Genomic DNA, 26,324 nt, shown 5'->3' with positions numbered 1-26,324 from the left:
AGCCACAACCCCACCACATGGTTTAAAATGTTTATTTTGCTACAGGATCTCACTAAGTTGCCCAGGCTAACTTAGGATCCTCCTGCCTCAGCCTCCTGAGTAGCTACCACACAGTGCTCAAAGCCTGTTTTTTTGTTTGTTGGTTGTTTTTTGTTTGTTTGTTTGTTTTTTTACAGCTGTTCAAAACACAGCACACTCACCTGAGCTGATGCTCTTACTCGGTGACCACAGAGCCCAGTATTTGTGACAGAGAACCCAGAGCACCTAAAACATTTACCAAGTGTCCCCTGAGAGGAAAGGTTGCTTGCCTCTGATCTGCATTTTACTCCTTTAGCTTCCTTTTGTTAATTCTACCAGCTCCATTAAGAATTATCAACTGTGGCTACTTAAAAAAATGTCTTTTTAGTTGAAGGTGGACACAATACCTTATTTTAATTTACTTATTTATATGTGGTGCCTCATACATGCTATGCAAGCGCTCTACCACTGAACAGCCCCACCCAGCTGTAGCTATTTTTAAAAGAAAAAGAAGAAACACTTTTCTTGATCTTAACGTAAGTCATAACATTAGGTGACAAAGCAAGAAATTGGATTTGATGAAGTTTGTGATGTTTATTTCAAAAAAATTTATCAAGCACCTATGAGTAGAAAAAAGAATGATATAATTTTATACCTCTTTCTACTGTCTTACTAAGGGCATAGAATACTAATTCTCAGGACATAAAGCACTAAACTAATTTTGTTTATAGTTCAATTACTGAACCACTTCAATGCCTGTTGGTAAATTTATTAACATTAATAGTAAAAATATTTCACTTAAGGCAATATAAAACATCAAAAGAAAATATTATGCAAGAGAAAAACTAAATAACATGTTCTTATTACACATTGTTTTATTAATGAGCTTCCAAATCCTCTATTCTATTTGAATTCTGTTTGAATTGAGTTTTCGGGGTATAATTATTTTTATTTATTTAGGGAGTCTTTGGGTATTTAGGACATACCTTTAGTAACTGGTTTGTTTTAAGCTTCTAACTTGAAACATTATACCCAGGTTCTGATTTTAGTGGTCCTATTACATCATACATGAGTTATTTTATTGTAGGAAAGAAACGAAGGAAATGGAAGAGCCTTCTCTGTGGAGTGCTTAGCTTTCCACATTAGGAAGACCCACCCAGGCCACACTGGTCAGCAGTGCTGTGGCCTCTTCCAACCCAGTGAAGTAGAATTAGTGAGTCCATTCTGGGAGTTTGTGTAAATGCACAGTACCCAGTTAAAAGCACGCAGGTGTTCTAGAAAGTTCTGGAATGTTCTCAGAGGTTGTGGGGAGAAGTTCCAGAGAGGAGTGTGGCTCAAATCAGGGACTCTGGTGTTACAACCAACTAGTCCTCCCAGTCGATGCTGATTGGGCCACCAGTAAGCACATGGCTCTGCAGGCCCTCCAAGTCCTCTCCTTCCTCTGCTGAACGCCGCACTCGCCGGTGGCAACCCTGGGCACAACGGGAACGCTGGTCCAGCATCCCACAGACAAGAACCCGGCAGTGCAGGAACACTTCCTGAAAAGGTGATCATGAGCCTCATTAAATAAAAATAGATGCCACTGCCAGGCTCAGTGGCGCACACCTGTAGTCCCAGCAGCTTGGGAGCTGAGGCAGGAGGATGGCAAGTTCAAAGCCAGCCCCAGCAATGGCAAGGTGCTGAGCAACTGTCTCTAAGTAAAATACAAAATAGGGCTGGGGATGTGGCTCAGTGGTCAAATGCCCCTGAGTTCAATCCCTGGTCCCCCCACCCCCACCCCCCCCAAAAAGAAAAGAAAACAGATGCCACTGTGAGGGACCCATAGAAGCCAGACACAACACTAAATGTCCACAAATGTCATCTCAGTCCTAATAGGACACTCTGAGCTAGACATGACCCCGTCCCTATTTTACTGAGACTTAATAAGAAACTTTTCCAGTTAACATATTTGATAATGTGGTGAAGTTGGAATCTGAGTCACATGGATAAGTTAAAACCCGCACCAGTAACTTCTGTTTTTGGCTGGGGCAGAAGAGAGTTTTGTGAAGCAACATCTCATTCTTCACATCAAGGTCTGGGAAAAACACTGGCTCCTGCGCTTCTTTGGTGACCTAAGACTTCTCTATAAGAAGCTGCCTGAGGCTACTGCCTAGAGGAGGAGGGGATGAGGATTAGGCACCACTTCAGCAGGCCTTCAGGAAGGACAGGGACACACATACAGGAGGCATGAGAAAGAATGGCACCTTCTGACTTCCTTTATTCTATCATCTATCTATCTATCTATCTATCTATCTATCTATCATCTATCCATCTATCTAATCTATCTATCCATCCATCCCTCCATCCATACTGGGGGTTGAACCTAGGGCATTTAACTGAGCTACATCTCCAGCCCTTTCTATGTTTTTAATTTTGAAATAGAGTCTGGCCTTGCTGAGGCTGGCCTTGAACTTGTGATTCTCCTGCCTCAGCCTCCAGAGCTGCTGGGATTATAGCTGTGAAACACCACACCTGGCCCTCTGGCTTCCTTTAGCTTAAAGACTTCAACAACTGTAATGATGACAAAAAAATTCCATGTTGTCACACTAAAGCCTTTTTGGTATATACTGTTCTAACCTTTATCCCTGTGTGTGTGTGTATATACATGCATATATATATATATATATAATGTAGCATATTCAATATGCACATAAAAATCCCTGACACTTTTCATGTCTGCTTTTCTCATCTTTATCATTTTAATAACTGCTTAATATTGAATTAAATTTATATACCCTCAGCTTAGTTTGTGGACTTCCTTCCTTCCTTAAAATGATGTTCTATAAACGCAACCAACCAACAAACCCCTTTGTTTTGGTTTTGTCTTTGAGAAACTGCCAGAATGAGAATTTTTAGATAAAAGAATATGATGATTTAATGGTTATAATTACACATTATCAGATAACTTTCCAGAAAGTGTGCCAATTTGTTGGGCCATTGTATACTTCTCCTTATAACCAAGTGTTTTAATTTGTAATTTTTATAGATTTGATACATATGAAGTGGTGTCTTGCAATTGGCATTCGAGGTACTGTTTTCACTTCCCATTTCCCTGTCTGCTCTGGGAGTTTCCTGTTCACCTCCTTTGCCTGTAGTTGACCACACACTGGTTTCTTCATCCACATCTGATCCCCAGATTTCAAACTACCATCCTATAGTATATTCTCTTTGAAGAAGCACAGTTTCTGGCACTTGTGACATGCATGGAGGTGTTAAGCTTCTTGGTGGCCAGTTTCCCTGTATTTTCTCAGGGGTCTTAGAATATCACACACTGGGACACCAAAAAGGAAGCTCAGATCTGGGGTGACAAGATAAAAGTGTTCGGCTCACCTTGTGGTCTTTGCCCACAAACTTGAAGACGGGGACCTGGAAGTGCTTGGCGAGGTGATCCCGGGATGAGTACTGCTTCACCGAGTCATCCGAGACGCAGCTGGAAGTAGCACGGACAGCACGTAAGACGGGAGCATTTCCACAGAGTTGGAAAAACAATCCTGCCAACACATCTGGCCCAGGGGGAGGAAAGTGGGTGGAGCGGGCTGGGCTGCACTCCGCTTTTTGAGAATGAAGGAAAAATGTCATTCCCTTCCTGTGCAGGCCTCCGCAGGCAAGCCCTGCTGGCTGAGTGAGTCTGACCGTACCTTTGTCTGATGAGCCTACAAATGGGCCCTGCATTTCCTGGGGGGTGAATATGTTTAAGTATTAGCAACACGAGTAACATTTATTTCAAAAAGACACCAACCACTAAAGGGGATACAAAAGTGAACATATGCCAGGCACGGTAGCTCACGCCTGTAATCCCAGCAGCTCGGGAGACTGAAGCAGGAGGATCACGAGTTCAAAGCCAGCCTCAGCAAAAGCGAAGTTCTAAGCAACTCAGTGAGACCCTGTCTCTAAATAAAATACAAAATGGGGTGGAGATATGACTCAGTGGCCGAGTAGCCCTGACTTCAGTTCCTGCTATGTCCCCTCCAAAAAAAGTGAACATGGCACAATCCATGCATCAAAAAACTGGTACATATTTAACTTAGGGAATAACTACTGGGGAGAAGTCATTCACCTCAAGTTGTCTTAATTCCTCTTCTTCTAAATGTCATGATAAACTTCAAGGTGAAGGGCTTGGGAGTTTACCTCAGGGTTAGCTGGGGAGAAGATGTGTGACCGATGCTCCCTGTCATGGTTTTAGTCACATCTTTAGATGAGCATTTTCTCCTACAGGCCAAGGATCACCTTTGTATTGCTTGTTCCTTTCTAAATGCTAAAGGGACCCTTTTTTTCCTGGGCATAGTTGCCTTTTAATGGATGTCTCATAGTTTGATACCAGGCCAATAAAAAAGTGGGTATCAGAAACAAAAGTCTAAGAAATGAGGTTCCAGCTCCATATGCTTAAGGACTGTGATCTAGTTCATTGTTAACTACTGTTTTGCTGCTGTTGAAAAATTTCATACAGTTGTTGAAAATAAGGAATCTCGACTTATATTACTACTGGTACCTTATTCCACCAAGTTGGAGAGGATCTAAACAGATGATCTGGTTTCTGCTGTTTCTTATATCTATTCATTTTTATTTTCTCGAAGTCAAGGTAATTTCTACCTTCTTCCAGTTATGTTGTAAGTACTGTTTGCACACCTAAACCGTGCAAGACCCTCTGCTGAGTGCTGCAGAGGACATGAAAATGAGCAATGCTGGGGCTGGGCTGTAGCTCCATATCATTGGGTTTGATCCCCAGCACCACAAAAAAATAAATATAAAAAGGAGTAATATTAGCAGGCATGATGGTGCAGGCCTGTAATCCCAGAGAATCCTGAAGCAGGAGGATCATAAGTCCAAGGTCAAACTCAGTAACTTAATGAGGCCCTGAGCAACTTAGCAAAATCCTGTCTGAAAATAAAAATAAAAATAAATAAATAATAAAAAGGATCAGGGCGGTGGCTCAGTGGTAAAGTGGTTCAGGGTTCACTCCCCAGTACTTAAAAAAAAAAAAAAAGCCCTTGCTAGCCTAGTATCTAGATATCTAGGTTAACAATAGTAATACTAAATATTGAAATCATGCTTTTCATTTAAATGCCCTCAGCATCTTCCATTTGTTTATCTAAAATACTATTATCCTTGGGCTGGGTTTGTGGCTCAGTGGTAGAGCACTTGCACCTCACATATAAGGCCCTGGGTTCAATCCTCAGCACCACATAAAAATAAACAAAATAAAGGTATTGTGTCCATCTACAACTAAAAAAATTTTTAAATATCATTATCCTTATTTAAAAGAGAAAATGATATTATAAGATATCATATAACAGAATAGAATCCAGGACAAATTTCTACTCTTGACTTACTGTTTGCTATGATTACAGAATACCAGTTCTGACAACTGCAAGTTCATATCCTAAAAGAAAGTGATATAGGAGAAGCCAAAATAGTTATTTACGAAAATGTTATTCAACACTTGACTTTAGAATCCAATGTTTCTTTTTTCTGAAATTCACTTTCTAATTATATTTTTCTTAGACTAGCATTAAATTGTCTTGCCTTCTCGGAGGGTGTACCAACTAAAATCAGTGGGAAGTGAATTGGACATGTTCCTCCTCAGGAGATAACTGGCCTGATTTAAATGTAAGCTAAAGGCAATGAATAACTTTTAAAATGATTATCACCAAATAATTCATGAATAGAAGTAAAGTGCAGTATGTTTATTTTTGGTTTGTGAACTAGCCCCAAATTACTGGTATGCTCATTTATAATTCTCTTAACAAATATTTAATGATGCCCCCCCCCCCACCAATTCTGCTAAGCATTGAGGAAGAAAGAAAGGGAAAGAGGGCTTTTAGATCACCAGGGGACACAGAGGGGAAGGCTTCAAGGAGGAAGTAAACCCCTGCTCAATCTTGAAGGGCCAAGAAGAATCAGATAGAAGAAAAGGTGGGGCCGAGGAAACAGCAGTGCCTCCTGGCGACAAGGAATGCCAGTGTGAATTGCCAGTAATTCCATCTGGCAGAAGCAGGAATTGGAAGAGGCCAAGGTCAGAGGCTGAGGGCTGCAGCCAGGCTGAGTAGGGTATTTCCCCATCTATCCCTCTTATCCCTATGATGGTGCTATTCGCCTGCCTACCACATGGGTTTTCAATTCTCACATTTGCCCTTTTCTTTTGATACACACACACACACACACACACACACACACACACACACATACACACATATTCTCTCTTATATTTGCTAAGGGTTAGAAAAATAAATAGGGTAAATTCTTAGAACTGTATAAAACAAAAAGTCTAAATAACAAATATATAAGCAAATTTCACAGATATTATTATTTTTTAAAGTTAAAGCATTCTTTTTAAAAAAAATTTATTTACTTTTATGTGGTGCTGAGGATTGAACCCAGGGCCCCGCACATGCTTTTAGGGCGTGTGAAATGTTCATGATGTTGATTACAGGAATGGTTTCACAGCGTTTATGCTGGAACCTAACAAACTATAGTCTTTAAACATGTCCACTCACTGTCATTGAAGAACACTCCATTAAGGCAGTTAAAGAAAATTAAAAAGGAGCAAAAGTCCTCCTTAATCAGCACTGTGTGGAGAGAGAGAGGGGGGGGGGAGGAAAGAAAAAATGATGCTTCTGCTTTTCATTTTAAAACTTTCTGGGAATCACTTAAGTATGACAAGAAATCCAAAGGGCTACAGATCCCCTCCACACAGACCCCGTCATGACTGACCTCCCAAGGCTGCTCAGAATGATGAATTGTCCCTGTTGTGAAAATGAGCCAACAAGGCTGCAGGAATCTGAGGCTGAAAGCCCTCCTGGAAAACCACTAAATTTACCCACCAAAGGTAAGAAGGAGACATTAAAACATTTTCAGGAGGGCTGGGATGAGATCATATTTTTCTCTCCAATGAATTCTCAGGGGACTTTGTGGAGCTGAGGTTTTCGAGGGGTGGGTAGGAAGCCATTTTCCTGGTCCAGGGCTGGAATTAAGACAACAAGAGTAGCAGAGAGAGGCCTGGGTTGGGTGTTGCTTTTTTAAAATAAGTTTCTCAATTGATCCTAATAAGCACCAAGGGTTGAAAAATCACTGTGCAAGGGATTGACAGCAGCAGGTGAAGGCTGTGGTGAGAGATGAGAAGATGCTAAAGCAAACTAGAAACTTCCAAGAGCCTGCAGGCCAAGAGTACAGGGAAGAACCCGGGGCTCACTTGTGTGGCACTTACTGGACCATTCCCAGGCTGGGCAGCAGCAACTCCTGACCCCGTGTGAGACTTGTCCCAACTGACATTTAGAAGGAGGAAGAAACTCATGAGATAACATTATGAGTTTGAGATGTGATTGTAATTTTCCAGGGAAGAGTAGACAATGGTTGTTAGCATTCAGATTTTCAGTGATACCTCAACGTACCTACAGCACTTACTAAGGATCCTCAGGAGGATCCTTATTAAGAGAGGAGTCTACTCTTGCAGCTTTGAGACAGGCAAAGACCAGAATGGGGGCAAAATGGAGGATACACTGTCAGGCCTTAATTCATAATCTGTTACTAACTATCTCTTCCTACTGCCCCCCGCCCATTGCAGTGTGTTTTCTTACCCTCTTGTTCTTTTTTAAAATACATTTATTTAATTTATTTATATTTATGTGGTGCTGAGGATCAACCCCAGTGCTCAGCATGTGCTAGGCAAGTGCTCTGCGACTGAGCCACGACCCCAGCCCTAACCCTCCAATTCTTAAACCAACCACAGGGACCAGGTGTAGGATGGCGCCAAGACAGGTCCCTTCCTTGGTTAGCAGGCAGCCTGAATTTTTCTCTCCCTTCGTGCTGTTCCCCTGTCCTTGAATTAAAACTCCAAATTCTTGCCTGTGTGTTCTTGCTCTTGGGCTTCATTTCATTTCTTTTGACTTTGGGTGGAAAGTTCCTGGCTCCTGTGTCAGCTTCACCTCCTCTTGCCCATGTGATCTCAGCCACCCCAACAGGCTCAGCACCCACCTCACAGACACCCAGCCTCCTCTGATCCTACAGTCCCAGCTATCAACGGAGCTGTTCCCTGTCTTCCTTCTAGTCTTGACCTTGTTCCTGAGCCTGATACACATATCCAGCTGCCCACTGACCTGGCCCTCCTAGGTATCCTGCAGGTATTAAAAATGGAAAATTATTCAATATACTATTTTGTTCCATCAAATTCGATATTTATATTTCCAAATTGCTTTTCTGCATGTTGTTTTGGTACCAGTTAGTTACTTTGGAGTTTTTTCTTTCTTTCTTTCTTTCTTTTTTATTTTGTACTAGGGATTGAACCCAGGGCACTTTACCACTGAGTCACACCCCCAACCCTTTTTATATTTATTTTGAGACCGGATCTCACTAAGTTACTGAGGCTGGCTGAACCTGTGATCCTCCTGCTTCAGCCTCCCGAGCCACTGGGATTACAGGCGTGTGACACGGTGCCCAATATCATTTTGTGCTCTCCTTTCTTTCCCATGTCTTCACCTCCAAGATGTTAATAAAGGGCTCCTGAACTAATAAAAATCTGGTGACAGCCTGGACTGCTGGAGCGGTGGGGCGCATAGTTACCCGTCCTGGATCAGGTAGTACTTGAGGATCTCGTCCACCTTGGCGGTGGGGGTGGCAAAGCAGCTCTCCACCAGGCTCTCCAGGCCGCTCACGTGCACCAGGGGCTCGATGCCAAAGTAGAGGGAGTCGCGAAGTTTGAGGGTGGGCAGAGCCTCCCGGTACGGCTCTTCAAACTCATTGTCCTTGAAGATCTCCAGGGTGAACGGGAAGATGCCGTGATTCCGGCTCATGATTTCCAGGGGGGAGTTGCGAAGGTTGGGAACGTATCCTTCAGAAATGGTGTACAGGCGGGGAAACTCGCAGGTCACCGGGATCAGCAGTTTGCTGGTCCGTATGATGATGTCCCCACTGCTCCCTGGGGTCTGCTTGGGTAGACCTGTCACCAGGTTGCTGGCCACGATTTTGTCATTCACCACCTGAGCCAGGCCAAGTCAAGGAGAGGAAGAGATTTTGTTTATTTCTACAGAGATGTCCTCCCCCCCCTTCTCACATTAGCTTTCTCCAAACATCTGTTTATATCAAAACACACCATTTGGTTGTCTGAACTGGAGGCTTTATTTTTTATAGCCCTATTAGTGAGACAGCCTGACTGAGAGTTTTATGTGCTACTTCTTGATTAACGCACACATTCCTTTGGAGCATTGCTCATAAAACCTGATGCATGTGGATTCAGCAAATTCCAAGCTCTGGTATTTTAGAAAAGGGTGGCATCTGCAAGTTATTTTTTCAGGAATTCTGGACCTGGTAATTCTGCTGCAGGCACAGCCTTGTGCAGGACTCATCCACGCCCAGGTGCAGGCGCTCACGACAGCGCAGATGATTTTCAGATCTTCATCTCCAATGCCATCCTCTCTGCCATGCACCAGAGCGTGGTGCCAGCATGATGGCGGCATTTCCTTTGATCATCCACAGAAAGAATCCACACAACCTGCCTAAAGCGGGACCCTGTGTGAACTCCTTGCCAGACAGGCAAGCTCCACCCGGTCACGGCCACCTCAGCACAGGCTTGAATATTCCCCTCTCTCAGACTTTTCTCATTGGTGCCCACCTAAAAGCTTCTTTCTTGTCCTCTGCTTCTGAGTGAGTCCTGCACACATTTCCACCCTAATCCAAGTCCCACTTGTCCCCTTACGGGACTCCTAGAGTCCCTGTCATCTACCTCAGTTCATCTCTTATTTATATTTTATATGTTGTCATCTCAGGGCAGCTGCACAAGTTCCTATGAGACAGGCCTCTTATTTCAATGCCTCTCAGATTTGCTGGCATAGGACTGTGTGCAATATTTGGATGAAAGTATAAACCTTTTACCTCCACCTGCTTCGATACTTGAACTCATTCACAAATGAACCATCATCTCAATTAGTCACTTTCTTCAAATAAAATGACTTCTCAAAGAGGATATAGCCAGCCTCCTAGTGCCACCGGTGCTGATGCACGCAGGAAAATACCTGCATGTATGGGAGACAGAGGGCTATTTGAGAACAGGAATGGCAGAACTCTTAATTCCATATTCTCACCATGACAGCACCATAGCACGTGTTCAATAATGTGTTTATTAATTGAATGACATAGGTGTTTGGTGCTCAGCTCTTTTGCGTGGAGATGTCTCATCTATGACACAAGCCCTACTGTATCCCTCTGCCAACTACCCCCCAAGAAACCAGCTTTTGGCATTTTCCCAAGTGCCCACAGGGGGGGACCTACATCGACCACGGTGCCACATGTCTTGAGGGAGAAGACGATGTTGACATGGGTGCCATTGGACACTCCTCGGCAGGAGGTGTTGGTCAGGAAGAGCTCCAGGCCACCGACCAGCTCCCTGGGGACGCTCACTTCAATGGCACTCGACTTGCACAACACAGGGACTGCATGAAAGAGGGCTGCTGTTAAAACCGTGACCCAGCTGGGCTTGGTGGCACACACCTGCAATCCCAGAGGCTTGGGAGGCAGAGACAGGAGGATCACAGGTTCAAAGCCAGCCTCAGCAATTTAGCAAAGCCCCAAGCAACTCAGCAATACCATTTGTTTGTCTCAAACAAAGAGCTGGGGAGGTGGCTCAGTGGTTAAGTGCTCCTGGGTTCAATACCTGGTAAATAAATAAATAAAACCTGAATTGGGAGAAAAGATAAGGAAGGTTTCTGGGAAAAAATGATGTCCACGTCACCTGCTCTGAAATCAACGAAGTTCAAAACAAGTTGGTGAATAAAACCAGGATTCTTAACTACCAAGGTCATGGCCAAGTAATGCTCCTGAAATATATTGTTCCTCAAAATAGGAAATATCATATTCAAGTGTAATTTCAGCAAACATTTGGTTCAATATGTGGCATAACTCCATAAGTGAAACACCTAGAGGGTTAGCTTTTAGCACCAACATAATTTACTGGCAAAACAGAAAAGCACTGCTTTGATACAGGCTTAAATGACACAATGACTCTGGTTTGATTTTACTGTTAATTATTGCCCCATAAAACAGAGGTAATAAACACAGTATTAGTGCATTTGAGAAAGGGTTCCAAATTGTCCCTGAGTTGCTCAGTAAACCATAAACTCTGACTGTAAACTCCACTTCAGCTTAATATTAAAAAGATTACTTTTCCTCAACATTTCTGTGTTTATTTCTCCAAATCCTACAAATAGTTAATGGGTATTATCAGAATCCAATATGTGAAGACACACCAGAACAACAGGAAATACATGAAAAAATAAGAAATAGATGCTAATTATTTGCTAGATTAAAAAAATCAATATTCTGGACATTAAGAAGTAAATTTTCCGATAATAGTTCCCAGAGAACTGTGGATGGGAGAAGAACCTACTCTCTGGGGTGGGTTCAATTTAGCTTCGACTCTATTATCTGTTAGAAAAGAGAGCTGCATGGATGTCTTCAACTTCCAAATGTGTAGCTGTATTATTAGTCATAACAATTAGAAAAAAATCAAAGGGAAACAGCAAAGGAAAGTCTGCTCTTGGAAAATCTTTTCCTAGAGATCTTTTTTTTTTGGAAAGCTTCCTGAATGACGACCCAGACACACAACCGCTCAAAGGGCTGTGTCCTGAAGGATGAGAATCTGACACACTTGAGGAGGGAGCCCAGAGGAGGAGGAAGTCTAAATCAGAGCAGAGGTCAAGCCTGCCCATGTACTACCTTGGCAAGTGTGGTTATCCTCAGATAGCACCAAGCCCCGGGGACATTCACACTGGTAGCCCTTCTCCAACCCAAGGCAAATATGGCTGCAGCCACCATTGTTATTATGGCATCCTTCAATGTCTGCAGTAGAAACAGAGAAAGGAAACGTTAGGTAATCCTCTTCTCTAAGGAGCCTGGCACTGAGACATGTAGGTAAACTTACAAAAAAAACCCTGTTTATTAATGTTATAACTACAAAGAGCAATCTTGCAATATCCACAGCTCTATTCTCTTAAGCTGGCCAGGAATTTCGTAGAATATCCTTCAATTTGGTTTTGTCTATGGGTTGGGGATGTAGCTCAGTGGTAGAGCACTTGCCCAGCATGTACAATGAACTCAATCCCTGGGTTCCATCCTGAGTATTGAAGAAAAAAAGAAGATGGTTTTGTCTGATGTGTTTCTCATATCATGGTTAGTCACGGTTACAGTAAAGGTATGAATTGTAGAAGTAAGATCCAAAAGTTCTTTTTTAATTGCTGTAACATTTAATATACCCAATTTGAAATTTTTGGGGTGTCACAGGGTAGAAATTCAACTAGGCCAGTGAAGTGGATTTGAGTTGCTGTGGGTTGGCTGGATCATGCTCCCTCTCCTAGAATCTCTAGGGACAAGAGCACTGGGGGTAAAGGACCTTGGTCTGACACTACATTATAAAAGTGAGGCCTGGAAGCTGAGGACATGTCTCAGTGGTAGAGTGCTTGCCTAGCAGGCACAAGCCCTGGGTGAAATTCCCAGCACTGAAAAATAAAAGTCCTGGAAATATACTAAATCCTTTCAACCAAACTGATGTTGATATTTCTCATGGTTTAGATATGACGTATTCCCCCAAAAGCTCATGTGTGAAGCAATGCAAGAAAGTTTACAGGTGAAACAATTGGGTTATGAGAACCTTTACCTAATTAGGGCATGAATCCCCTTAGGGGTGAACTGTAGGGAGTATAGGCAGGGAGGGTGTGGCTGGAGGGGTGGGTCACTGTGGGTGTGCCTTTGGGGCTTATCTTTTGTCCTGATGAGGAGAGCTGGCTCTGGGTTTCCAGGTGCCATGTCCCCAGCTGCCTTCCTTTGCCATATGCTTCTGCCATGGTGTTCTGCCTCACTTCCAGCCCCAAGAAAAGGAGTCAGCCATTTATGGATGGAGACCTCTGGAACCACGAGTCCTCAAATAAACTTTTCCTCCTCTAATTGTTCTTGTCAGGTCTTTTAGTCAACGGCAGCAAGAGAGCTGACTAAAACAACGTTTCTCTTATGAGGTGTTTTTAAAAAAAATCTCTTTTAATGTTTTGCATTTTAAAAATAGATAAAAAGGAAAAAATGCTCAGTTGAAAACTGGAGAAACTACCTTGCGATTTTAAACTTAGAGGAAAATAACTTTTGTGGACATTGTCTTCTAGGTTAAGGGTTGTCAAAGTCTATTCTGTGATGTGCTGTTATATATAAAGTTTTATTGGCAAACAACTATGCCCAATTTAAAAAAAACAAACCTATTGTCTATGGCAGCTTTCTCCCTAGACCAGAGTTGAGTAGTTCTGACTGATTCTGTATGGTCCATAGAGTCTAAAATATTTAATATCTGGTCTTTACAGAAAAAAAAAATCGCTGACCCCTGTTCTAAGTTAAGATAATCGAAAGAAATGTTTCAAATTATCTGAGAGGCACAGGGAAAGATGTAAACTGATTTATAGGTATAAATAAAACTATTAGTTTGATGATGGTTTAGAAAAATTAATTCTTTGGAACATGAGTAAATTAACTTGGAATAAATCAATTTTTTGTGAAACTGTATAGAGAAAATAAATTTGCAATGAATTAATCTTTGCAAAACTTAAAAGGTATTTTAAGTTTATAAATCTGCATAATTTAAAAGAATATAAGCACTGTTTATGGTCTTTTGAAATAGCTGAAATTTTTGTAACTGTGGAAGAAAGCATAAAATATGTTACAAGATATGAAAATCAACATTAGTAGGAACTTTTTCCCCCCAAAATGACCTTTTTCCTATTTTTAGACAACTTCTAATGTTTTATTTATACTGGAGACTGAACTCAAGGCCTCATAAATGCTAGGCAAGTGCTCTACCACTGACCCAATTACCTTTCTTAAATCATTTTATTTCTCTGAGTTGTAATAAGACGAAGGGGGTCACCCTAAAATGTTCATTTGGGATACTTTCAGGCCTAAAAATGCAAAGCAAAAAAAACCTGAAAATCTGAATTGCCTTAAAGGATTTAAATCTCTCAAGAAGATATACCAAAGTGTTTAAAACGGGCATATCTAGCAAGGGGAGTTGTAGATCATTTTAATTATCTCCCTTTTACTCCTCCATATTTTTCCTACACTTTTACAATGAAACAAAACAATAATAATTAGTTTAAAACTTAAAAGGGCTGTTCATTGTTTTAAAAATAAAATTATTTAATAGTCCCACTAAAGAAGCAAATATTTAGACTATCACTAAAATGTAAGGGTTACAAATAGGCATAGTAATTCTGAAGTATGACTCATAAATAATTTTTATCTTTTGCTAAAATATTTTTCAGTTATGGTTATTAGGTTTTAGGATTATAGAAGATTAACTGTATAGTTCCAATAAAGTGCTCATGAATAATTACAGATGTTCCTCATGGACCACTTCATGAATATTCAAATATGCACAAAATATGGCATAAAATAATTAAGATTTAGGGAGAATTTAGGACATTATCCTTACTCAATAAAATTTTAAGTACATTTAGTCTTGTTATAAGGGATAGCAGTTTAATATTTCAATTATATTCCCTTAGTTAATAAGTAAACTTTGTTGCATGAAATACATTTTGGGCACTAGCCATAATTTTTTCTTCTGGGTTAGTATTTTGTTGTTTTGAATGTAGCAAGAATGAAGTGAATTCTTGTAAGCAGTACCACAGCTCTATTAATCTACAAGTTCAATTATTCTTGGGACAAGTCATATATCCTCTGTAAATAATAACAACTAAGCCATTTATTGCTCCATCCACACTCTCTGCTAACAGTGTCTTGAGAATTCAGATTTATGAAAGCAGAAGTAATGAAATTTTAGCTGTGATCATTTACAAAAGTAAATGTGCCTTCGAGAAGGGAAGTATGTAAGTCTCACATAACAACAGATTGTCAAAATATCACACGGCATCCCATAAATATGTATAATTATTTTCAATATAAGAAATAATAGATAATTCTCATTCAATTTTTTGATATGCATTATTAGGATTTTTTACTTTGTCATATAACCTGTACACAGCATCTCTGCTATTGATATTAGGTCATTTTATTTATTTCCAAAAGTCATATTAATCTCCAGTAAAACGGAAGCATACAGGGAGGAAATGGCTTCATGTGGCCAGTTTTCTGAATTCCAAGACAGTAAGGATCACCTGTGGAATCTGTTAAATGTGGGAACTCCCAGGCCCCATCCCAGCCCTGCAGGAGGAGGCCTGCTGGGGGCTGGTGGGTTCTCAGCAGCAGGGAAGGCTGAGAAGCAGCCTATGAGCCCTTTCTCATGCTCCTCGCCTCCGCTGGTTTGCTACTCCAGGTGTGCTCCTTGAACCAGAAGCACAGGCATCACCTAGAAGTTATTCAGAAATGCAATACCGTGACCTGATCCCAGACCTACTGAATCACACGTGAGCAAAATCCTCTGCAATTTATGGGCACATTCAAGTCTGAGAAACATGAAACACCTTACTTCCGTTTCCCCGGTAAAAACGTAGCTTCCTTGCAAAATTCCCTCCTGTCAAATCCTGGAGTAAAACCCATCACTGGATTCTGTCCACAGCGGCAGCACCCCCCGTGGTAAGGAGCCTCTTTGGTCAGTTCTGCACACGGCCAAAGGGTTTCTCTCCTCTAAGGCCAAGGCAGCTCCCCCGGGCCCTGTCCTCGATCACTCTCACCTTCGCAAGTCTTGCCGTCCTTTCTTAGCACGCGGCCAGTCCCACACTCACAGCGATAGGAGTTTTTGAGGTTCACGCAGATCTCGCTGCAGCCACCATTGTTGTGCTCACATTCATTTTCATCTGTGGAATAGAAACCGCACCGTTGGCACGCTGCTGGGCTCTGTGATCTGGTCCCCAGCTCCTGGCAGAATCTCCAGGACCATCATCTCTGATGCACAACCCCACCCAGCACTGTGGTCCTCCCTCATCACCTCTATCAACCTGGTCTCCCCAACCAAGTCCTTCTTTCATCTGTCCTCTGCTGTGGGGAAGGTGTCTAATTACTCGCCAACTTCTTCCTCATAATGGAAAAACTATGGGGAAATGAAGTGGCTTTTGTGTCCTGAACACACCTACTCTTTGTGTTGGTATATTGCACTTTTTCCCATGAGTTCCTGAAAAGCTGCCAATTGTGTTTTAAATCATGAAATTGTGCTTTAAATCAGTGCAGAAGAAAACACCCAATATTTTGTGAGACAGTCTTCTGTGGCAACTTGATTAGAACTGCCCTCCAAATCTATCTTTAAAATCTTTAAAAGTCTTACATTATACTTGAGCAATGATCGTTAACCTCTCAAAGATTCCAATGAAAGATATTGACTTTTACCACACACCAAAGAAAAAGCTCCGCTGGTAACAAATGCCTACCCCTTCCTTCTTCTAAGACAGGAAGCGTTTGCATGGCCCCCAGGAATAACAGACCTGGGTGCAGGACAGAAGACAGGGACTAGGGTGTAAACACTCTCTAAGTAACAGGAGGCATGACCTTGGCCCAGGAAAGGAGATGAGCTGAAACGGAAATGCTGCTAAGTCCAGGACCTCAGAAAAGCTATCCCCCTGCTAGGGTTAGAGTGTGGTTTAAGGTATCGACTCAAAGGCGTGTTGGAAGCTTGGTTCCTGGTGTGCCAAGGTTAAGAGGCAGGGCCTAGTGGGAAATTATTAGGTCACTGGGGCACTGTCCTTGGAAGGGATTAATGTGGTTCCTATGGGACCTCAGTTGCTCCCTGGCTTCTTGTCTTGCCATGTGATTTCTCCCTCTTGCACATGTTCCTGCCATGATGCCATTTGCCATGAGGCCTTCCCCAGAACTGGGCCAATGCCAGCACCATGCCCTTGAATCTCCAGAACTGTGAGCTAAATAAACCTCTTTTCTTTGTAAGTTACCCAGCTTTGGGTATCTCCTCACAGAAACAGAAAATGGACTAATACATCTCTCAATGAAATCAAAGGTAGAAGAACTTTGCCAAGTAGCCAAGAGAAGCAATAAGGAGAGTCTCTGTCTGAGGCTTTAAGGGAGAAAATTCTTCACAAACAATGGAAACCCAAAGTCAGTGCTCTGCTATTTTTGAAGAATGGATTTCTACTTCCCACATGCTGTGAGGATCTTGAAGCCAAGAGACTTGTAAGCTTTGGCCTGGCCTGGACTGGTAAAGCTTCTGTGATGCCTGGCAGGGCACATGAAAAACTGCTCCGTAGTAGACTTCCTCAAACCAGGGGAGGAGAGTGGAGAGCCACCAGAGAATAATTACAACAGAATATGGGTTTGCCATAAAATACTATGAATGATATACCATGAAAAATAGTAGGCAAGATAACAGGACACTTTGCTGGGTGTGGTGGCACACACCTGTAATCCCAGTGAGTTGGGAGGCTAAGGCAGGAGGACTGCAAAACTGAGACCAGCCTCAGCAATTTAGTGAGGCCTTCAACAACTTAGCCAGACCCTAAGACACAATAAAAAATAAAAAATAAAAAGGGCTGGGGTGTGGCTCAGTGGTAAAGAGCCCTTGGGGTCAATTCCCAGTACAAAAATAAATAAGTAAGTAAATAAATAATAACAGGAAACTTTGAACCAGAGATAACAGAGTAATCCAGAAACCTATGATACAAGTTTTTTTTTTTTTTTTTTTTTGTACCAGGGACTGAACTCAAGGGCCCTTAACCACTGAACAACGTTTCCAGCCCCTTTTTGTATTTTATTAGAGATGGAGTCTTGTTGCGTTGCTTAGGGCCTTGCTTAATTGCTGAGGCTGGCCTTGAACTTGAGATCCTCCTACCTCAGCCTCCTGAACCACGCTGCTGGAATTACAGGCAAGCACCACCATGCACGGCACAAGTATTTTTTAACAATGTCCAAAGATAAAAGAAAAGGATAGTAACCAAAATAGATGTTTAAAAAGACAAGACAGAATCAAAACCAAATCAACACATAAAAGTTGTAGAAGTGAAACATATAGTCAGAACAGGAAAATCTTAAGAGGACCTCCTCTTTTCCACCTTTATTGTACTGCCTTTGAGGTCTGTGGGCAGAGGCCAGCAGCTTCCCTGGGTATGGATGTGGCCACACTTGGGCTTGGTCTCCTTAGAGGCCTCTGTTCCAAGCCTGGAACACTTACCTTGGGACTGATTTTTAAAAAATTGTTGATAGTCCTTTATTTTATGTGGTGCTGAGAATCAAACCCAGTGCCTCACACATGCCAGGCAAGTGCACTACCACTGAGCCCCAGCCCCAGCCCTAGGGACTGATTTTTTTAATATGAGGGAGAACTAAATTTCTCTGGGGTGCACCTTAGGAAGGGATTCATGGTACATGGAGTAACTGGCTATAATTAACAATCAAGCCCAAGTGACAATGGCCTACATAGGGCACAAGGCAGGGTTCTCATGTTAATTCTAGGAACACAAAGCAATCCTATCCAGTACAGCACTGTGGGTATAAGCATAAAGGATGAAAGCCTCAAAAACTGGGGCCAGAAGAACCCATGCTGACTTCAAAACATTGATTTTCCCTGGAGGGCCAGGGCTGAGGAGGAACTGGGACAGAGTACATGACTTCCATGTGCAAAATTATACTTATATATTTTTTTTTTAAAAGGAAGCAATATTTAAGTCTGGGTACGGGTGTGTCTGTTATATTATTTTCTTACAGTCTTCTCTCTGCTGAAAAACATATGTTTGTTATATTATATTGTTTATTTATTTTTTCATTGTTGGATACCAAAAATTGAACTCAGGGACACTTAGCCCCTGAGCCATGTCCCCAGCCCTGTTTTGTATTTTATTTAGAGACAGTATCTCACTGAGTTGCTTAGTGCCTCACTTTTGCTGAGGCTGGCTTTGAACTCATGATCCTCCTGCCTCAGCTTCCCGAGCAGCTGGGTTTACAGGCATGCGCCACTGCAACTGGAAAAAATTATGTAATTTAAAATAAGTAATTACAATTCTTATATTTAAAACAAAAAATTTTTTTTTTATTTTTTAGTTTTCAGCGGACACAACATCTTTGTTTGTATGTGGTGCTGAGGATCGAACCCAGCGCCACACTCATCCCAGGCGAGCGTGCTACCACTTGAGCCACATCCCCAGCCCCTTAAAACAAACTTTTGAAAATTAAATTAAACTAAATATTTGATAACAAATTTTGTTATGGAAACTAAATAAGTTTTGTTAACCGGAAACTAAATAAAAACTAAAATTGACATGTGCACATGAACCCCAAACTCTGCCTATTATTTAGATGATTTATGATCTCTCTGCAGCCTACAGGCCCCAGGTAGGCACTTGGGACTTTGATGGGCAAAGATGCCCCAGACACATTGTGAAGGATGAGATGTGTGGGCTGGGCTTGTGGCTCAGCGAGGTAGAGCATGTGTCTAGCATGTGTGAGGTGCTGGGTTTGATTCTCAGCACCACATAAAAATAAATAAAATAAAATAAAGGCATTGTGTCCAACTTAAAAAAAAAGATGCTAGGCTAAAACAAACATATTTATTTGTATTTTAATATCTGCCTGAAGAAACCCTGGAAGCCTAAGAAAATAATACAAGTTTTTTTTTTTTGGAATACACTGTGAAATGAATTTATAGCACATTTCCATTTGAATGCCAAATTTTCATCGGAAATATTTAATCTGTATTTATAGTTAGTAAATACAGATAAAATTTATAGTTACTCAAGTTGTCCCAGACACTTTTGGATTTCCAATGACTAAACCAAACATAGGTTTTTAAATTAAAATAGAACTATCATTCCCATCTCAGTCACACCGGCAACATTTCAGGTTCCACAGAGCCACAGGGGCTAGGGGCTCCGATAGCAGCTGAATTCCAAACTGTGGCTAATCACAGCATAAATTTGACTTGAGCTTTAGTCCTGAGCTAGAAAGGCAAACACCAGAAACACACTGGGAAAATGATGGAGCTCTGGGGCAGGGAGAGATTTTGATTGACCCCTTCAATCCCAACAGCCTGTTTCTCCCGTTTCTCCCTCCTGATAGTTTCTTACCAAAGCACGTCTGGCCATCAGGACCCAGCACGGTTCCAGGGGAGCACATGCACTCGCTGGTGTCCAAGCAGCTGCCATGGCAGTCCTCATCACAGATGTCATAAAAATCTATGGAAGGATAAAATCACCCTTGTGAGAGGTGACGACTGGAATGCACTCTCTCTCTCTCTCTCTCTCTCTCTCTCTCTCTCTCTCTTTGTACTAGGGATTGAACCCAGGGGTGTTTTTCACTGAGCCACACCCCCAGCCCTGTTCTATATTTTATTTAGACACAGGGTCTCTCTCAGTTGCTTTAGGTCCTCCCTAAATTGCTGAGACTGGCTTTGAACTTGCAATCCTCCTGCCTCAGCCTCCCGAGCTGCTGGAGTTACAGGCGTGTGCCACCACTGAAGCACGCTCACTCTGGAAGGAGTCAGGAAGCAGCTATGGGCACAAGTTCCCAACCACCATCAAGGAAGTTCTCCTGGCTCAGGGTTTTTATAACTCAAAGGAAAGAGTGCTCAGGGCGCTTCTGTCATTTAGATCAATGACTCCCAATTTCAGTCAGGCCTGTGGGTGGCCACAGGTTTTCTGCAAATCTAAAATGCCACCACCGAGCATGAGTTATAGACCAAGTAAATATTAAGTCCTACTCTGTACTTTTAAAAACGTAGATGGGGCTGGAGATATAGCTTGCCTAGCACGTGCAAAGCCCCTGGTTCCATCCCCCAACACAGCAAATTTTTAAAAGGTACAAAGATTTTGATGGTATTAATAACACAGAAATTCACTTAAAAATATTACTGACCTCAAGGGGCTTCTTCCCATTATATATCATTTTAACAAATCAACGGATGCTAAGTACAACGCTGCCGTACGGAGGTCTGAACATCTATCTGTTGATTGATCAGCCGACCTACACAGACACCTTGAAAAGGGTCCTCCATACTCAGAAAGGTGGGAAGTCCACCATTTCAATGACCTAAATCAACATTTCATTTTCTGATGTTTTGTTTGAAGGGAATAAAGACAAAATGAACCAGAACTGTTCAAAGTCATGGTTCCTTTCCCTTCCTATTTCTTTCAGGAATTTTTCAGAAATTCGAGGAATAGATCTCAGACCTCACAACCTGGGCCAGGCTTGGTGGCATGTTCATTCCTATAATCCCAGTGACTCAGGAGGCTGAGGCAGGAGGACTATCAACTAGAGACCAGCCTGGATACTTAGCGAGTCCCCATCTCTAAAGGAAGGGGAGGGAAAGGGGAGGGAAGGAAGGTCACAATATGGAGGTATCTTTGGTCTCAGATCAGCCATTGTTCATTTCGGACACTGCTGTCACCATGACTGGATTTCCGGTGGCACCTTCCTCTCTGTCTCCAATTTGGCCTTGTTGGGGAGGAAAAAGCAGCCGGGGCCGTACTCACGCCCACAGTAGACGTGGAAGCAGACGCTGGGCTTGGCCAGACGGTACACAAAGTAGCCTCCGGAGCAGGCCTTGACCTCCACCGTGGTGTTCCACAGGCAGCAGTTCCCTTTGAAGCTGGCACAGGCCTGGCGTGACACGATGCCGTCGCCTTCTAGGGGGTGGCTCCCATTGAGCCAGACAGGCGCGTGGGTCCCACAGTGGTTTTCTGGGATGCAGAAGGTGGGCATGGCATCCCCTGCCATGCCCGTGAAGCGGTACCACTCCCCATCCACATGGTTGTCACACAGAGGCGGCCCTTGAGACTCATCAAGCTCGTGGTCTGTGTTCCTCCAGGGCTCATTCAGACTGATGTAAGCCGAACAAGGATCTAGGGCTGGGAAGGAAAAGGGTACCTCAGAGCCACCTAGTGATGTTTCAGAGTAGTCCCAACCGCCCAAGTCCACCTTACTGGACTCACATTAAATAAATAAATAAATAAATAAATAAATAAATAAATAAATAAATAAATAATACATTTGTTTATTTGTTCCTTTACATGTGGTGCTGAGGTTTGAACCCAGTGCCTCACATGTGCCAGGCAAGCGCTCTGCCACTGAGCCACAACCCCAGCCCCATGGACTCACATTTTGACTTTTTTTGAATTCAAGAAAAAAATTGTCTGAAGTCCCCTAAAGTAACTATTTATGATTCCTCAACTTGATTTAAAAATGCTTCACACATTCATAGATTTGCAACATTATTTCAAAACTATGTGAGCGTTAGGTCAAACTATGCTTTTTGAGGGGGAGGGAGTACTGGGCTTTGAACTCAGGGGCACTGGACCACTGAGCCACATCCCCAGCCCTATTTTGCATTTTATTTAAGACAGGGTCTCACTGAGTTGCTAAGTGCCTTGCTGTTGCTGAGGCTGGTTTTGAACTCCTGCTCAGCCTCCTGAGTTGCTGGGATTACAGGTGAGCGCCACCGGCAGGCGCGAAGTATGCTTTTTATGCAGAATCATCATTTGATGGAAGGATAATCGCTCAGATAGGGGAGGGTAGAATTCTACTCAGTGAACTTTGCCATGGTAAGACCATATTTTGAGCACTGTGTTCACATCTGGAGGATTTTTTTTTTTTTTAATGAATTGACTAATTTGACTAATTTGTCCAGAGGAAGTTGACCAGTTCTAGAAGAGGGCCTGGAGAATAAGCTGGGAACTACAGTGTGGGGAAAAAAAGAAGATTGAAGAAACATCAGTTTTTAAAAATCTGGAACTGTCTTATGGAAGAGGAATTAGGTATTTTATTACAATAACAAACAATTATGGGATAGCACATTTCAGCTCAGCTATCCAGAAAGGAGAGGCTGTATTGCAGTGTTTTTTGGAAATTAAAAAAAAAAAAAATTGGATGGTCATGTGTAAAAAAGATTATAGATACAATTTTGCATTAGTGGAAATTTGACTTTGATAAAGAATGTGCTAAGATCACTTCAGTGAAAAGGAAAAGGCTTCAGGCACATATCAGCTGCTCTGAAATACACAGTGTACTGGCAAGTGGTTCCCACAGATAATGTGACAGTTTGGGACAAAAAAATAAGTGCGATATTGCGTTTTCTGGAAATAACACATTTGCAGAATTGCAGATGGCAGGAACAACTTTCTCTTTAAAATGTCCCTGAGGTATTGCAACAGAGCCCTAGAATATAGTTTAATGTCCCTGGAGGCTAAGAAATGTCCTTAGATTCTCTTCCTTTTAAAAATGAGGAAAAGAAAAAAAAAAAAAAAGAAGACAACAACACACACCCAGGAAAAACAAAACAACAACAAAAAACAGTGGGTTAAGAATGTAGCTTAGTGGTAGAGCCCTTGCCTGGCATGCACAAGGTCCTGGGTTCAAACCCTTTTGCCTGATCTCTTGCCAAGCAAGATTTCCAGAGCAAATTTATAGATGATTACAAATTCATAGAAATATCTCACTCAGTTCCCTCGCTGTAATTTTATAAGAAATGGTTAGACACTCAACCTTTAATGGCTTCTACAGAAATTCTCATAATGACTATTCCATGATTTATAAAGTTTTCCCTTAAAGTGAATTGTGATTTCCTGAGCTGCTAAAAGTGCACTTCCTTTCCTGTGGTAGGGTAATTGTGGCATGAAAAGAAATTTACCCACTATCTTCTATAAAATAATATCTATTTATCTATCTCACTCGTGGGGTTTTTTTGTGCTTTTTTTTTTTCCAGGGGATTGAGCGCAGGGGCCCTTTCCCACTGTGCTGCATCCCCAGCCCTTTTTATTTGGAGACAGGGCCTCGCTAAATTGCTGAGGCTGCCTTTTCTCAGCCTCCGAGTGACGGTGATCACCGGCGAGCGCCACTGCGCCCAGCCACACTTTCTAACATAAACTTTTCCATCCCCTTTGAAGACAGTAATTCAGCCCTTTCATAATCTGGCCGCTGGTGTTAAATCCCTCATTTTTTTTTTTTTCGAGTTTTCAGCCTCAATTCGGAGCCACAATTCGGTGTTTTGCATACCGACCCTCAATGGGGTGCAGACTCCTCCGCGGGAGGCCTCCTGATGGATGGCCCGGGGGCTGCCTCCCGCGCGGGAGCCGGGCTCCAGGCAGCCCCCGCCGAGGGCGCACGGGCAGGCGGGGCCCGGGGTGTGCTACCCCAGGCAGCCGGGCCGAAAGCGTCCACCCCCCGTAGGTCCGGAAGCCCTGGCCCTTGGCCCTCTCCCTCCCTCCCAGTCCCACCCGTCCCCTGCAGCCTCCCCTCCCCCTCCCCTGTCCTTTCCAGCCTCTTCCCCGGGTCTCCGGGCGCTCCCCCTCTCCTCTAGGAAAAGCGGCCCCTGCAGCCCCAGAGGTCCCCCCTACGCCTGGCTTCTGGCATCGAGTCCAGCATCCTAGAAGCGCTGGGGTGAGGGTCGGGGGTCTGGAAAGGGTGTGGGGATGAGGGGAGGACAGGGGAGGTGCCCGAGGGAGGGTAGAGCAGGAGGGGGGAAGGAAAGAGGGGGCTGCTGCGTGGCGCCCTTGAGTTATTGACAGCAGACCCCGTGTTTAACCACAGGGAGCTCAAGTCTATTCGGAGGATTTACAGAATAAGTGAGAAGAGTGCCCATATACCCTGCAGCCAGTTTCCATCACACATACCCAACGCTCTCACGTGGTGTGGTGCCTTTTTCGCTATTAATGAATCACTGAGAACCCGTTATTAACTCCAGTCCATATATTTTTTTTTCCCCAGATTTCCTTATTTTCTACCTACATCTTTCCCAGTTCAGGATCCCATCCAGGATACTACACTAATTTCAGTTACACACCCAGCCCTTTTTATTTTTTTATTTTGAGACAGGGTCCACTAAGTTCTTAGGGCCTTGCTAACTTGTTCAAATCTAGATTTTAATGTGTATCCTTAAAGATGCCAGGGCAAGGCACAAGTGCCCTCAAAGAAATAAATCATTGTGGAATACTGAGCTACACAAGAGTGCCAAGGAGGTTGGTTCTCTCCATCCCACCTCCTGCCTTCTCTTCCAGTTAGAACTCATGTTATTGGAGAAAGAAATAAGGGAGAAATCTGTCAGTAGCTGGAACTGAGACTTTCCCTTGCCTAGCTGGCTAATTTGGGGCCAAGTCTGAAGGCAGAGGCAGTTTTAAGAGATGCTTAGTCTGTGCAAAAAGTCCTATGTATTTTCAAAGGTCAGGACTAATGAGTTTGTCTTATCCAGATCTGTGCCCTTCAGGGAACGGAGCGTTCAGTCTCTTGCATTCATTAAAGGAAAATTCTATCCTCAAATCTAAAAATCATTTTTTTTTTACTCTTCAAGTTAGAACTATAAAAGTGCCTAGAAAACAGAGATCATAATTCCTCTTACATATATGCCAATAAATAATTAGTTCATGGAGAAGTATTGGAGACCGCAGGCCCGTGAGAATTCTGGGTGCCCAAGCAAGAGGCTAATGGAACATGTAACAGAAAGTCTCGGAAAGTAAATTTTCACAGATTATGAGTGACTTTTCTGACATGATTCTAGAAACAATATTTGAGGCGCTGGAATCTACTTCTTAGCAACCTGTACACAATAGCAAATTGCAACAACAAAAAGTACATTGTGCCAACTTCTTGGCACCAAACTCACCCAGGGAGGACAGCGGGATGACTGTGATGAAGAGGCAGGTGAACAGCAGGACCTGAGGCATCTTTCTGGATGGAGGGCCAGAAACAAACTGGAAAGTCCTCTTGGTACCAGTTTTCCTTTGTCCCCTTTTCAATCACATTTTATTTTTTTTTAAAGACTTCTAAGTTCTTCTGAAGAAAGACTATCACAGTCTGGGCTGGGGCCTTATCGGAGGAAGAGGATGAGGATGACTGGGATAAGGTGTCCATTGCTCTGGCCTTGACCCCAGATTGAAGCTCTGCTTTACGCTGTCAACAGGGTCACTTTATTGATATTTTTCTTGAGGGGGAGAAAAACACAACCCTCACGTCCCTCATCCTCCTATTGTTTTCTCTCAAGAATTCCCTGCAATGAAACCTCCAGGATCTTATCCAGAGGGGAACTCTGAATGAGCGACATCCCCTCCCGTCAAAAGTTTGTGACTTTTAGGAATTGACTTCATGATGTCGCAGCAGTAGCATGGGCAGGGGAGAAGGCAGGTTGTTGCAACTGGTCATTAGGAAGTGTCGTGGTCAGATGGTCAGTGAGCTGACAAAAAAAAAAAAATAGCAGCAGGTCCAGGATTCTCTTGAGACACGCTCAATTGACACACTATGTCGTTTTTGTTATCATCTCTGGTCTCAAAACATCTAAAGAAACAAGGTTTAACTTGTGTTTTTACCCAAAGCAGTAATTTATCATTTTTCCACTTTGGATCCACACTTTGGATCCCTTTTGTTCCTTC

General features: G+C 42.7%; 1 protein-coding gene across 1 annotated transcript; it reads right to left on the bottom strand.

Annotated features, from left to right (window-relative positions):
• Positions 1–1,056: 1,056 nt before the first annotated feature.
• Oit3 (oncoprotein induced transcript 3) lies at positions 1,057–25,623 on the bottom strand. The gene is made up of 9 exons (XM_026390247.2): positions 25,562–25,623; positions 21,441–21,815; positions 20,037–20,144; positions 15,711–15,833; positions 11,761–11,883; positions 10,318–10,478; positions 8,614–9,029; positions 3,388–3,487; positions 1,057–1,556 (listed from the first exon to the last, which is right to left on the bottom strand). The coding sequence occupies exons 1-9, from the start codon at positions 25,620–25,622 to the stop codon at positions 1,383–1,385; spliced, it is 1,641 nt and encodes a 546-aa protein (XP_026246032.2). The 5' UTR covers position 25,623; the 3' UTR covers positions 1,057–1,382.
• Positions 25,624–26,324: the final 701 nt, after the last annotated feature.

The sequence above is a fragment of the Urocitellus parryii genome, chromosome 5, assembly GCF_045843805.1.
Source record: "Urocitellus parryii isolate mUroPar1 chromosome 5, mUroPar1.hap1, whole genome shotgun sequence".
Taxonomy (NCBI): Eukaryota; Metazoa; Chordata; class Mammalia; order Rodentia; family Sciuridae; genus Urocitellus; species Urocitellus parryii.
This window is presented reverse-complemented; position numbering and strand designations above follow the sequence as displayed.

Excerpts from the sequence above, each read along its gene's own strand:
- Oit3 (XM_026390247.2), bottom strand. The coding sequence starts at position 25,622 with ATGCCTCAGGTCCTGCTGTTCACCTGCCTCTTCATCACAGTCATCCCG. Across the intron at positions 11,884-15,710 it reads GGACGGCAAGACTTGCGAAG|ACATTGAAGGATGCCATAAT; the intron begins GTGAGAGTGATC and ends TTTCTACTGCAG. Across the intron at positions 10,479-11,760 it reads GGATAACCACACTTGCCAAG|TCCCTGTGTTGTGCAAGTCG; the intron begins GTAGTACATGGG and ends TCTTTCATGCAG.